Below are 14508 nucleotides of genomic sequence, written 5' to 3'. Positions count from 1 at the left end.
TTTGTGCAGATTGGCATCATAATGACTGATGTCACCCCTCTTAAAGGGCACCTCCAACATTTATTTTAAACTCTTATATTCTTCATACCCTTTAAAGACCAGACCAGACAGAGGAGCAGGTCCTGTATCACTCAGGGAGGAGGGTCTGAGCTGAAAATACGCAGGTACATTTTTCATAGCTCTGAATTTATCAATCAAAATCTGTTTTACGTTTTGTTCTTTTTTTGTTTTTTTAAAAAGAATGACTTCAAATAATTCAAATTAATAAAGTGCATCAGCGCTTTTTTTGTGTGGATTTTATTCAATAAAATGATATGAATAACAAATAAAACGACTTTACTTTGTTGTGGCTGGATGCCATTTACATCAGTGACTTTTTTTGGTAAAGGTTTTTCAAGCTTTTCTTTGAAATGGGAAGCTGCTTGAAGTAGATAAGGGGAGAAGTACAGAACGTGGCCTCACTATCAGAAACTTCAAGGCTCTCCCTCCTATTCACTGGTTATTTTGCAGAAAGGTGCATAAATGGTTGTGAGTTGACAGCAGCTGACAGGGCTTGGCTGTGATATGCAAATAGACAGTGATATGGAGGCAAATCAGAGAGACACGGCATAGTCAGGTTCCTGAGCAGGATCTGACACTCATCAATGGAGAAGAGAGAGACTGGACAGGGGGCCGCAACGCTACTGCAGACAAGTTTAGAAAGCTCTTATTTCTTCATTCATGAAAGACCCTCAGATGTTTGATCGTGTTTATGTTAGATTATGCAGTGGTGTGTGTGTTTCTGAATGTGTGTGTGTGCGTGTGTTTAGATTTATGTATGTATTTGCATGTTTTGTTTGTTTTAGTTATGTCTTGGTAATGTGTGTTTGTGTTTCTGTGTTCACTACGGATATGTAAACAATTATATATACTTATAATTAATAATATATCTAGGGGACAAACAGTGATTGGATGAACTAGTATACAATAGTACATTGTGATGGATGGGTGTGTTTGTTTATGAGCTTTTGGTGTGCTTGTGTGTTTGTGTGCACACGACTGTATGTGAAAAGCTAAAGCCATGTGAACTAAATAGCACAGCAAGAAAGACAAACAGATGCTTAAAAACAACTTGGGTCATGTTTGATGATAACAACAGCAGGCGTGTAAAATGAAATGGGAAAAATGTCTTCCTTATGAAGTGCCTTCAGCAAAAACAGAGAAGCCGACCCTACAGTACTGTATAAGAACGGTGAATGCCACTTCTCACATTTGACCGCTTGCATACATTGGTGCACCTGCTTGACGTTGTTTTAATTACAGATTTCCAACCACAACTTCAATTGAAGAATGGCATATTCATTGAATCACGTATCCCTCAAGTCAATCTCCTACAGATTTGCTGACCATGCTGCTTATGGTGGCCCTGTACCCTATTGACAGGGTTTAGCGGGTGTTACATTTTTTGGTCCGAGCCCTTGCCTGCTGAGCCTTGACCTCTAGGTTAGATCTGTTGTCACCTGTGCTCCATGGGCTTTCTACAACTGAATAGCATGTTTGGTTATTCTTCACTATACTGTGCTTGTATTCTGAACTGTCTAGGGTTGGGGGATTAATGTAAAGTTTAAAATTTAATTTCACACAAACTGAGTTTGTGTAGGACATGGAAATGTATTTGCATAGGAAACTGATCTATCCCATTAGAATTTGGGGCTGCATTGTCAGTGTATCTGTAATGAAATCTGAAATCAGTGGCATTGGTTTTCAATAGCAGCAATTCAAACTGTTTGATTTGGGGATTCTGCCATCACCATTTTACTATTACAGCCTGGATCAATGGGGCAGATTGAAACATGGCCTGTAACAAAAAATTTTTATATTGATCTAATATTTCCTGCACCCATACACCATTGGACACCCCCCGAAGTGGACTGGCTGCTCCCATCGCCCCTGGTCTCCATTCTGCTTTGTGTTTCACCCCCCCCCCCCCCCCCCCCCCAACAGAGCTGCACAGGGCTGCACAGAGCTGCATAGGGCTGCACAGAACTGCACAGAGCTGCACAGGGCTGCACAGAGCTGCACGGCTGCACAGAGCTGCATAGAGCTGCACAGAGCTGCATAGAGCTGCACAGAGCTGCATAGGGCTGCACAGAGCTGCACAGTGCTGCAAACAGTCCCACATCAAAGCTGTGAGTCTGCTGCTGAGCTGTCACTGTCGGGGGCACTCTGGTTCCTGAAGGGCTGTCAGAGCACAGGGGCTCTATGAAAGGGCTTCTAAAAAAGCTGTCCAGATTCTGCCACACAAATGAATCATGCAAATACGAAAGGCCTTTATGTGTGACAGAGCCTTTTAAGAGCCCATACAGAGTATAATTCGTCTCTGCATAAGAGGCTGCCTCCCCACACAGCAAACCCCTGGTACAGAAACTCCGAAACTCAGAAAAAGATTTTCATTTCCTTTTTTGCTTAAAATCTTATGTTTTAACTTTCTCATCATAGCAGATAATTAATGAGAATGTTTATTCCACAAAGCTTATAGGTATAGTTAAAACAAAAAGAAGACTCCCGCCCCTTGAAGTCTATCATTTGTTCCTCTGATTGTGCCAGCCAATAAAATAAAAGAGCAGCCCGCTGAGGAGGACCAATGGGATCCCGGCCGTGGAGAACATGAATGACCAGCCGTATTGTACATACACCTCTGTATCCAGGCAGATTAGACTCCTCTCCAGCAAGATATACTTATTCATGTCTGCAACCAGCTCCTTCCACAGCACAAACAGAGCGATCAGCACGACGAACAGCCCCCCTGAGACATGACAAAGCAGATTACAACAGACATTTTAAAAAAACGTCTTGCTTATTATTAGATACCATTGCGTTAGCTTAGATGCGATGGGAGTTAGATACAACTCTGTGTGCAGTTCTGAACTTTCCCTTTCTATAGTTCTGCACTAATCAACAATATTGTATAGGTCTGTTTTGAAATGGAAGTTAAAACATTTACCTAACTGCACACACACATGCTAGTTCTAAGAAAAGGTATTGCTGGCCTGTCCGTGTAAGGCATTCTAATGTGATGAGTGTGTTCCATCACTGGAACATACAGGGGACAGAAACCTGATAACCATGAGCCTGACCACACCTCTACCAGGAACAGAGAGGAGCAGCCAGCCCCCCCACGGCTTTTCATTTAAATGCCTTCAATTCCAGACTGCCTCATTTATATCCTGCACTTTCCCGCTTAAGGATTACTGTTACAATCCACCCCCTCCATGATCCCCAACCCGCACATACAGTTCATGCCCTCTCTTTAAAATGCTGTGATCCCCGGGCACTGTGACGCTCACCAGCTGTGATAAGGAACCCTCCTCCCAGTTTGTACAGCTTGGCGCTCATGAAGGGCACAGCACACACCAGCAGGAACACGCCCACCAGACTGGCAGTGACAGCTTAAACAATGAATGCTGTCCAGAACCCACGGAATACTGGGGAGACAAACAGACCACATCTTGTTAGAATGACTGTCAGAAAGAATTCAGTGGCGGTAATGTGGAAGGCCTATACTGGTTATTTTTGCTCCTTACACATTGTATTTTGCTGTAAATTAATGTAGGTTCAAATAAAGAAATATGTCCTTGTGTTGGATATCCTTCTTGGGTATGTGATTGTTAAATATTTACAGTACTAGCATATTGAAAATACTAATAACTCACCCAAACACCCATTAAGTAAACAGTTTAACTAAAAAGAAACTTAAAAGTGGACAGACTTTCAAATCGTTTACTTCAGTCTTTAATTAATTTCTATTTTTTTTTTTAAAGAAGAAACATACACATTATAAAACTGATAAACAAACAACTTGACAGAGTTTGGTTCTTTTAAAGTAGTTTCCATAATTCAAATGTTGTATATACTGTACAATATGCTGACAAAGGATCAACTCATTTTAACTGGTCACGAGTTCAATCTAGAGTTTTCTTGGAACAGTCCCTCCTTAGTGAATTACTCGATATTAGCAGGTACTTTATGTTCCTGGTGTATCCAGAGAAGCAACCTTAAGCCTGTTCAAAGCAGCTATGTTCAGTGTGTGCTTCAACATACCTGCAGCAGCATCATAGGAGGGATGGGGAACTGGTCCGATTGAAATGGGCAAGGGAAAGAGGTATCCATGAACACAGTATTTGGATGGAGGCTGATTTGCTGGAAAGGTAGAATGATCATGAATTGTATAACTGTTGTTGTTCATGTATCATCATCTATGTCTGTGCTGGCGTTTTGAAAATAATGAAGGTCTTTGTGTGTAAAGATTCCCGGTAATTGTATATTATTTGAAGCAATTCGTACATGTTGTGCTGAGTTGTCTTATCCTGTAAGTAAGTGATCTAAATGATATTCATATAACTGAAGTTTCATGTGGCAAAGTATCAAACCCTACTTAGTACTGTGTAAGGTACAGTGCCTAGTCACAGACCATCATAAATTCCATGTAGGTTTCAAAAGCATTTTTCTGTTTCAATTGAAATATATTAGTAGAGGACAGTGCAGTCTAATGTAATAGCAGATCTATCTATCCATATATCTCTCTACCTATCCCATTTGTTTAATCTGTAGCATGTATCTTTGATAAGGGATGTGACATTCCTTCAGAGACGGTTAACAATGACACCTACTGAACAGGAAGTTCCATATGCTGTCGTGGGAGACATCCTCAGTGAACCAGCACCTCCAGAAGAAGCCTTCGTGGTGAAAGCGGATCTCTGATAAATTGTTCTCAACCTTTACAGTCTGATTCTGTATTAGAATAGGAGACGGTTTCATGCGGATGTAACATATCAAAAAACAAGTACATGTAACAAAACAATAGAATCACCTGCAATATGTTCATTCATATGCACATTACAAATATATTATGTAATATACAGTATAATAGCTGTCATAAATCTCTGCCATCAATCAGTTTCAGTCACAGTGGCAAAAACAACCAATCAACAGAGGGGTGATGGTGAGAGCTCAGTTGGTAGGTGCTTCCCGAGGTTGCACAAATCAATGACATTTCATGAAGCACACTCTCAAAACAGATAACACTAAAAACAGAAAAAAAACTTTTGTAGATTTAAACCCCCATCTTTCTAGAAGGAAGGAATTGAGAAATGGTCAGCAGTCTTCTTCACCTGTCACGAAATCCAGCAAGTGGTGGAAATGTGTGCCAACAGTCAACTCAATCAATGCAGATTACACACAGCATCGGTCTATTAAAACTACTATCTGTAAAAGTGCAAAGCATCTGTTTTAATTAAAATGTCCAATTACAAATTTAAAAGGGCTGTTGAGGTTGTTGCAGTATAGTAGCAGAATATGATAAGGTACGGTAACAATTTTATCCAAAAAGATTGTCTATCCCTTATTAAAAGTTTACCATATTAAAAGCAAAGTGTAGTGAAGCATAGTGAAATCGTGGTAGAACATAGGCAAGCATTGTACATTATACCGAGGTATGGTAAAGCATATTAAAAAATATGGCAAAACATGTTGTAGTAAATGCATAGTATGCAGTAACCATGCCAATATCATGGTAGTAAAACTCCAAAAAAATATCGTGCGAAAATACTGTGGTAAACTTTTATTGAGGGTTTGTTGCATCTTTAAAACAATAAAGTATAAAAAAACTAAAAATTACCTAACCTCTGTATTATTAGCGAGCCCAGAAGTGCTAGTTTCGGGTTGCATATGTTCGTCAGCAGCGCAGTTCTCACTGGCCAACAGCCAGTAGTCAGTCCCAAAGGCCGTTAAAAAACAGAGAACACCAATGGAACCGACGACCCCCGCTACCAGTGCTGCTATACCGACTTTCATTGTGAAACCAGGGGAAAGGCTTCTGAGCAGAACTATGGAGCGGTATGAGGGGAAAGTTCGGTCGGAGAAGCGGGTGAAAGAATGACAGGGGGAGAAGGGTAGTTTGGGGGGCTATTTTAAGAATTAACAGCAGCTTGTGAGACTCGAGACTGGTATGATTTTCACAGGGGACTGGGATAATCACGCGAACACAAGTACAGTAATTAAAAAGAAAACTGAGCTAAAGTAACAGCACAGTTAATGTTGGTTTAAAAATAATAATTGGTGCTGGTGTGTTTCGTTGTCTATTGCTGTGCATTTTAAACCAATTTGCTTGAAAGCATCAAACAAGTTTGGCCGTTTTATTTTTAAAGGCACGCTTAACTATTTGGCTCCTCTATGTGAACCAGCGTAGGATCCAAAAAATAAACGACACAGTAAATGCAGGCTGCATATTTAAGCTTCTCTGAATAGTTAGCATTAGGGCGTGTGGTGTAGCCTGACCAAGCTATTTAGACACGCCAGTGTATTTGATACATTTGGTTTGGCGTTTAGATCTAAAAATCAAAGTGGTTACTTGATTTAGTTCAATACCCATCTAAATATTAACCATGGTAGGTTCGCACAGTATTCTGAGTATTCTGCAGTTAAACCACAGCTTTTCCATTTTTATATTGTGTATTTGTTACACTTTGTTTTACCAGGGTTTAACCAAAGTAAATAGAACCTGTGGATGTAGCAGATCTAAAATTACACAGAGGTTTGGACAAAATATTAGAGATACCTGCCAAAACACTGTCAATAGGGTGCAAGGACACAATATCACCGTTAGTCCCCTAGCATTATAAGGGTGATAGATTTTACTTGGTGATTTTTCTTACATGTCTATTTCATACTTGAAATGCTTTTTGCCAGATACATAGTACAAAATGCTAACCTAAGCAGCAATTCCAACCCACTCCTATTGGGTAATGCACCCAATTTAACAGAATTGTATATTCAGAACAGGCATAACAATAACTGCTCCAGCATAAAACTGCAAAAAAAGAGTTTCTGTTTTATTAGCACCATGTTTGATCAGAAAAGTGTAGTAAAGTACAATGGCCACAAGAGGGCACTCTTTTATCAAAGATGAGTGCAGCCACAGAATTTATCTTGTTTTGCTTCTCCTCTCCGTCCTTGAGAGATTGATGCTGTATGTGACTCGGGCTACTGCAATCTTTAATGATGTTTTGTTGATGTATTTAAAAACTATTGGTTGAATATAATTTATGTAATGTTTGGAAATTACAGTGGTGCAGCAGTTATAGTGTATTACAGAACAAAACAGTATATATACAGGGAATGACCCATGGTTTAAAACAGTGGTGTCCAAAGTGGCCCTTCCACTCCTAGTCTTTGTTCCAACCCTGTTCTAAATGGTTTAATTGAACTAATGCAGACCCAGACCCTGAAGTAGTTTATTATATAATTGTACCTGTTAAACCTGGAGTGGAATGGCCCTCCAGGTCCGCGATTGGACACCCCTGGTTTAAAACCAGGTAAAGAAAGTGCACAATGATCCAGTCCTCCTGTAACATGCATTTACCCAATAGCTGCTAAATGTAAGTTAAATATCTCATCCACAACCAAATGCTCCATGATCATTCAGTTCTCCAGGAGTATCTTCACATAAAACCCAATCCTAACCTTAGATCACAAATTTTCCTAAACCTTTAACTGCTATTCAGTCTTCCAGCAGAACTATATATTAATCTTAAAATGTTGCTGTTCAGCAGCCTGCCTCATGCATGCTTTAGTTATACACTGTCTATACTGTAAGTGTGAATTTTAAATCAGCTGTCAATAATTTTACAATCGGAAACAGTAAACCGTTTTATATAAACAACCAGCAGGTACTCCTTGTGAAAGAAAGCCGCCTATAGCAATGCCTTTGATGTGTTCTTTGCTGTGATAGGTGTATTTCTGTGTTGGTTGGAACCCTTTTCAAGATCTTCTGTGCAGCTTAAACCATCCTTTTGCACCTTTTGTTTTCCTTTTGTAAGACTCTTTACTCTTGAGTTTCATTTTGAAAAGAAAAGCTCAGTGTTTTCTGAGGTTTGTCTCTTCTGTTTCGGGTGCTGCCTCCAGGTGACTGGGTGCTTTCATTTAAACCGGGTCCGTTCTCCATGCCTCCAGCCCCAGTAGCACACATGGATGCTGGGATGTCAGATGGAAGAGGCTTAGCGACTTCAACAGCAGGTTTGTGCTCTGAACCCACTGTGGAGAGATGGAATAGGAAGGAATGGGGATTTGTAAAGCTTCTTAAAAACTCCTTTTTTCAAAGTAGGTCTATTTAATTGATCTGAACAATGCCAGCTGTAAATATATCCACTGGCACAGCTCAAAGTTTTTGTGCCAACATTATGAAAAGCAAACACCCATTTGAGACACCCAGAGTCTCTTTAGTGCATTTCTGTCAATATTCCAGTCCTGTTTAGTGATTGAAAGAATGGTGGAATTTGAACCAGCTGCATTTTAGAAAAATTGTATAGACAACAACATTGTGTATTTATTTTAATATCTTACTTTAAGTGAGGTTAGATTAGTTATCGTTCATTCTATAACTTGAAAGGTTGTTTATTAAGCTATAGAAAGTGTGCTGTTTATTTCATATTATTCAGTAGCAAATTCCCCTTCAAAAAATTTGAAAACACAAACTCGTTCATGGTTGTAACCATTCAAAGCTGTAATATCCGGTCAAACATTTTGGAGCAGAAATTGAAAAAGTGCCAGTGAGTGTGTGGTTTCCTCAAAATTTTCATTTCACATATTGAACCTGGACTGTTTCTACATTACACACTAAGAAATCAGGCATGTAAATAACCGTGGTGAAAGCATTGCAAAGTGCTCTAAGACAAGCTGTTGTGAAAGCATGGTAAAGTACAGACGGAAAGTATAGAAATAACAGGGTAAAGCATAGTGAAGGCATGGTATAAGCATGGGGTAAATTTAACACAATAAACTGTAACTATCAATAAAGAGATGATATCATTCTACAGTAACTAAGTATAATAGTTTAGATTACCAGTATGAGATCTTGTTAATCGTTTCTCTTTGCTTAGCTCCTTGTCTGACTCACTGGTACCACCCTTTAGAGTTAAAGGAAACAAACAGAGCTTTAATAGAAATCACTGCTATCCAGGATAAACATGATAAACCACTGTGGTTCTGCAGTTGTATCTACCAATGAACTTCACTGAAGTTTAAAACAAAAACAAGGATGTTTATAGCACCTTGAAATCAAATCTGAAATGAATTATAGATGAATGGCACAGGTATTTGTGGTGCAATTTCTTAAAACTTTTTCTAAACAGTTAAATACTGGGATTGTTTGCTACTACTCAAAAAACCCACCTTCCAGAATTTAAAAAAGATAAAACTTAAAGAAACTACACATCTACGTAATTGAATAGATATTGAAAATGCTAGGATTTTTGACAAGGGTCTTTAAATGTCTGAGGCTAAATGAAAGTACTTGTCTAACTTATTTGTAAGTCTAGACTTTGTAGCTGAAGCAAAGACGGGTACCCGTTTTCTGGTGAGGTTCCCCCCCAGACTCTGGCGTCTCCTGAGCAGAATCTCTTTCATCTCCTCTGCATTCCCATCCCGCTGCAGGGTATGTCTGTTGTAGGCTGGCGTCTGTACAGGAAATAAGTGATACATTATTACAAATTATAAAGTAACCCTACTACAATGCACACACAACAGCAGTTAGGGTTTTATACAGCTCTCTGCCCAATCCCCCAGTTCAATTATTTAGGGTCTTTTTCTCCGCCCTGGTTCGTTCACCTTTCTCCTGATGTGGAACAGGTTCCTGGTCAGGATGGTCCTGATGCTGTCAAGCTCATCAGGCAGAAGAGGTGATACGCTGGGCGCTGGTTTTTGGCAGTCTCCTCTACAGCAGAAACAAGAGAGCACGATTACGGCACAAAACACATTTTCAGGTACAGATCTAAACTCAGGTTGTGGGCACTTTGTTAGGAAGTTCCTTAAGTGGACCAACCTTCAACTCCCTGCACAGTGCATGCAATGTTTAGTCACTGTGTACATTGATTGACATCTCTCAGATGTCACAATACTCTGCAGCAATTGTCTTTCAACTGTAATGGAACAAAATGTAATTTCCCATTCTGTAAAGTTTTGTGGCATGTCTTTATTCTGAGATACAAATGCAACAGCTGCATACCCTTTCAATCACTGATAAATCTTTACTTCTTTCCATTACACAGCAGCTCTTGACCTTCAATACCGCACAGTCGATCAAATACCATGCCACGCAGTTCAGCTATGCTCATATTTTATTTCCTAATAGTCCCTAATGCACCAGCGTCCTGTAAAACTGCCTTGATGCAATATCAGCTAAAAGGAAACTTGACCAGCCAGTAGTGATAAACTCATGGAGCCTAAAAGCAGCCTGTGAATGTGATAAGTGATATTTGTGAAGGCAATTTGCTACCCACGGCGGATGAGGTGGTCGGATCAACTCTTCGGACTCGTTGAACTCAAAAGCATGTTTTTTCTCCAGCTTCTGGTAAAAGAGGACGATGCTGGAGTTTGGCTGTTTGTCCCCTCGGATTAAAAACGTCTTCAAATACTTCTTGTTGAAATATTGAAATCTACAAAAAAAAAAATCCACATACATACATAATCATCACATTCCTCCTTGTGTGTTATAGCTTATCTATGCTGTTGAAGAGTCTGATTCACTGATAAAAGACTCACTTGTCCTTCCAGTAATGCTGGCCCCAGTGCCCACTGATGTCTTCAACTCCAGCCAGTATGTGGTCCAGAAGCTAGAGGAAACACAGCTAGCTTTATTTAAGTAAGAGTAGCACTGAAAGAATAGAAACTGGATAATACACTAACCAGCTTGAGGAAGGACCAGCAGGTAACACAGCACTGTCGTCTGCAAACTTGTTATTCAACTAGTGTCCAAGCAAGGAAGAATACAAATGTAAGAAGAGATAAGCAGCAGGGCTGGTCAGTCTTTACCTACCCTGCAGTGGATCTCCTCACTCACAGTGGGAGGAGCTTTTCTTGTTTTCTTAACTTCCAGCAGCTCAACCAGTGGTTTGATTGTCATTCCCTGTAACAGAAGGACACAGTGAGCCTCCAATTCTATGCTTCCCTTGGGAAACTAAGATGGCATTTAAACAGTATGGAGCAATATCTTATGAGGGGTTGCAATGTACCTGCACAAAGACAGTGAAGAGGATGACCACTATTGTGGCAGTAATGAAGAGCTTCTTCCTGGGGAAGTCATCAAGTAGGAAGACCAGAGAAAAGGAGATTGCTCCTCTGAGACCACCGTAGGCAATGATGAACTGGTCTTTAAAGGTGATGGTATTCATACGGAACTTGTTCACAATGGAGGTCAGAAAAATAACTCCTAAAAATGGAACACGCACATTATGATACTTTGTTTCCATCTGGATGCACCCCTGACCTCCACAGCAAAATATTTTAATATGAGAATGCTGGTAAATGAGTAACTAATAATCCCTTGCCACACTGAAACCCGACATACCTCCTCAAAAACACAGCTGGTGATGTCATTTACCATTATGAAGTGTAGCAAGTCCAGCATTTCCACTGGCTTTTCAAATACTTATGTACAAGTTTACTTTGCTATGGGTTCACCCTGGAATACAACAGTGCATATTTATAAGGGCTTGTATAGGGTTAAGCTTCACATATTTCCTCCCACTTGCCTAGAGCTCTCCAGAGCAGACAGAAGAAAAGTGTGAAGGAGATGTAAGGCCAGCTCCAATCGTGGCTGTCTCTGACCGTGGAGACTCCCAGGAAGATAAAGATGAGGGTCTCACTGACGCTGCTCCACATCTTCATGAAGTACTTGATAGTGGTGCGTGACTTCTGGGAAACATTCGACTCCACATACTGCTTCATAGTCACTGCACAAGTTATAATGCTGAGAGAAAGAAGGTCAGACAGCAGTTGAACGTGGTTTCCATCAATGGATACTTAGGCGTATTGTCTGGGTGTAATTGTATGAGGTTTTGGAATGCAGTTTCTGAGAAGTGAACAAAGCTAAAAGCTTGGCAATAACTCATCAGAATAAAACCTACTGTACCGGAATAGTCATATGATCCTGTATAGAAAGAAATGTCCAAATACAGGAAAACACAAAGTACCACAAGATATACAAGAAATATTCTGCAATTTTTGGATGGTTAAGTTGAATTTTAGTATATCCATAACTTAAAACACTCAAGCCTAAATTAAAATGCAAAAGTTAATAAAAAAAAAAGAGGTATGATTTGCACAATACTGGACCAACTACAGGACCAAATCACCTGAGCTTTTCTTTTCAATACCATGCAAACAGCCTAGAGAAGTGAGAAGTGGTACACCGAGCCTCAATTGCAGACTTCAGTTACAGAATGCAGTGTGCAGTTCGTTTTCTTCAAGCTCCTTTTTACTTCTGAACAGTTTGATGTGATACGAATACATTATACACTGAAAAGGCAACTGGTTCCCACTGTACTTACGCCATGATGCCAGAGAAGTGAAACATTTCAGATGTCAGATAAGACAGGTAGCTGTACAGGAAGACAGAGAGAGGCTCGATCACCTGGATCTTCTCCGTGAAACGCGTTGTCAGAGCCGCAATGAACCCGTAGACTATGCCCACCGCCACCCCCCCCACCGCCACCATGAAGAACTGGCCGATCCCAGCCACCACATCCACTGCAGAGATCGTTGGCATCTGACAGAATGCTTCAAACAGCTTGTAGAGGACCTGCAGCGAGTGGGAGAGTCCTCATTTATTCATGCAGTGTTAGTACTGTAGATGGAGTAGGTCAAGGGAATATCTAACAGGAATCCTTCCTGCTGTCTATACGCTGTTTATCTTCTGTTTCACAGCACCCGTTTGTGATTCTGATCAGCATCATTTTAATATCGACACAACAGCGGATCAAAATACTGCAACCATTGTGACCTTGTTATTAACCTCACTGAAGATAATTCAAATATGACCTAAAGAGGTCCTCGATAAAGCAGTTTTATGCAGTGATATTAAGATCTTCTGCTGTTTAGGTAATCAAAAGAGATTTTAGGAAAGCAAGTGATATACTACAGTATATGTTACACATATCAGTGTCTTGCTCTATTTAAACTAAGTGTAATAATAAATAATAACCAGTGCATGTAATAACCAGTGCATACCACAGTGACGGCATCGTTGAGCAGCGACTCTCCAAAGACCAGGATGTGGAGCTGCTCGTTGACGTGAATCTCCTCAAAGACTGAAAGGACAGCCACAGGATCCACCGCAGCGATCAGGCTCCCGAAGAGCAAGGCCTGGAGGAGGGACACGTCGCCCAGCCCAAAGGGCCCCACCTGACAGATCCCATACAGAGACAGGCCGATCCCGAAGACGTTCCAGAACGTTCCCAGCACAGCGTAGCACAGGATGGTGCCCAGGTTCTCGAAGAAGAGTCGGATGGGCAGGAAGTAGCCCGCGTCCAGGACGATTGGAGGCAGCAGGTACAAGAAGAAGACGTCTGTACTCAAGAAAGGACTGGTCTGGTGCGGGGCCCCGTATATAACCCCGCCCACCAGCAACCCCACCATGATGAGCAGGCAGCTCTCCGGCACCACTGCAGGGAGACGACGGTACAGGTGGAACCCTACCAGGGAACACAGAGAGGACCGTCTGTAACCAGCACGCGTTGTCGTCATTACACCACACATGGTGGCTTTTCTGTGCACGTCTGGTCATTTGTAGAAAGTGTAGACAGTCCAACATTGTCAACAAATCTTTGGCCCCATAAATTATGTAACACATCTTTAAAGAGTTAGTCATAGTAAAGGCATATCATGTTTTTCCTAATTGACTGAGTGGTCTTAATGATAAGCTGGTTAACTTTACCTTGTACTTTATTGTACCTTATACTAAAAATAATATATAATCTACTGTATAGGTAAGCAGGTCAGTAAAGACCTGTTAGGCTAGGTGGATGAGTGAAAGTAGGAATATATACAGTAGATAGACTAGATGGAAATAAACAGATCAACACTTAAATCTATAGATGTCACCTATGAGATTGAAACCAAACAAATGACTAGCCCCTGGGTTTGAATCCCACCAGCTCAGAAACTTAATATTGGGATCTCTCAGGTGACCCCAGTCCCAACTCAGTGAACTGATGCATAGCCTTCACTGGATACAAAGAGATAAACACAGTATCAGAAATAAATCCTGAGCACATTACAATACGTAACAAAAGTGTGCTTACCTAATTTGGCCAGAGACGCCAGCATAATCCATAGGGCTATTTCAAAAGGCGCTTGTACATGGGTGTAATCGAAAGTGAATACCTTCAGCTCTGACCCATTGTGGAGCCTGGGATCCAGGGCATTGCTGTGGGCTTCTGAAGTCTTGAAGCTAGCATCACCTGCAGAAGAAACGGCCAATTCTCTGCTTGATAGGAACCCAACTAGAGCAAGAGCCAAGAGCCTGACCATGGCAGTGTCGGGAGAAGCAAGTCCGCCTGCCTAATGCACTGGCCTGGGTTAAAGCTCTTTCTGTGCCTCCACACCACACCCAGTCGGGACTGCGCTCGGCTGCACAGAGGGTTATTGATGCACTTACTTTAATGTGCACTGGAATCCATTAGTTTGCAATGATTA

General features: G+C 40.9%; 2 protein-coding genes across 2 annotated transcripts; both read right to left on the bottom strand.

Moving 5' to 3' along the window:
- Positions 1–3350: 3350 nt before the first annotated feature.
- On the bottom strand, positions 3351–4814 carry LOC117430411 (transmembrane protein 182-like). Its single transcript, XM_059001514.1, has 3 exons — positions 4650–4814; positions 4081–4179; positions 3351–3464 (listed from the first exon to the last, which is right to left on the bottom strand). Exons 1-3 carry the CDS (start codon positions 4795–4797, stop codon positions 3430–3432), a joined length of 282 nt encoding a protein of 93 aa, XP_058857497.1. The 5' UTR covers positions 4798–4814; the 3' UTR covers positions 3351–3429.
- Positions 4815–4920: 106 nt separating this feature from the next.
- LOC117430174 (sodium/hydrogen exchanger 2-like) lies at positions 4921–14425 on the bottom strand. Its single transcript, XM_059001513.1, has 12 exons — positions 14115–14425; positions 13042–13505; positions 12363–12613; positions 11565–11782; positions 11046–11242; positions 10850–10939; positions 10576–10646; positions 10314–10469; positions 9643–9748; positions 9382–9492; positions 8879–8942; positions 4921–8070 (listed from the first exon to the last, which is right to left on the bottom strand). Exons 1-12 carry the CDS (start codon positions 14341–14343, stop codon positions 7862–7864), a joined length of 2166 nt encoding a protein of 721 aa, XP_058857496.1. The 5' UTR covers positions 14344–14425; the 3' UTR covers positions 4921–7861.
- Positions 14426–14508: the final 83 nt, after the last annotated feature.

The sequence above is a fragment of the Acipenser ruthenus genome, chromosome 26, assembly GCF_902713425.1.
Source record: "Acipenser ruthenus chromosome 26, fAciRut3.2 maternal haplotype, whole genome shotgun sequence".
NCBI lineage: Eukaryota > Metazoa > Chordata > Actinopteri > Acipenseriformes > Acipenseridae > Acipenser > Acipenser ruthenus.
This window is presented reverse-complemented; position numbering and strand designations above follow the sequence as displayed.

Excerpts from the sequence above, each read along its gene's own strand:
- LOC117430411 (XM_059001514.1), bottom strand. The coding sequence starts at position 4,797 with ATGAAACCGTCTCCTATTCTAATACAGAATCAGACTGTAAAGGTTGAG. Across the intron at positions 4,180-4,649 it reads CATATGGAACTTCCTGTTCA|CAAATCAGCCTCCATCCAAA; the intron begins GTAGGTGTCATT and ends CTACCTTTCCAG. Across the intron at positions 3,465-4,080 it reads CTCCTATGATGCTGCTGCAG|TATTCCGTGGGTTCTGGACA; the intron begins GTATGTTGAAGC and ends TTGTCTCCCCAG.
- LOC117430174 (XM_059001513.1), bottom strand. The coding sequence starts at position 14,343 with ATGGTCAGGCTCTTGGCTCTTGCTCTAGTTGGGTTCCTATCAAGCAGA. Across the intron at positions 10,940-11,045 it reads TCTTCACTGTCTTTGTGCAG|GGAATGACAATCAAACCACT; the intron begins GTACATTGCAAC and ends CTTCTGTTACAG. Across the intron at positions 10,647-10,849 it reads GTGAGGAGATCCACTGCAGG|CTTCTGGACCACATACTGGC; the intron begins GTAGGTAAAGAC and ends TGTTTCCTCTAG.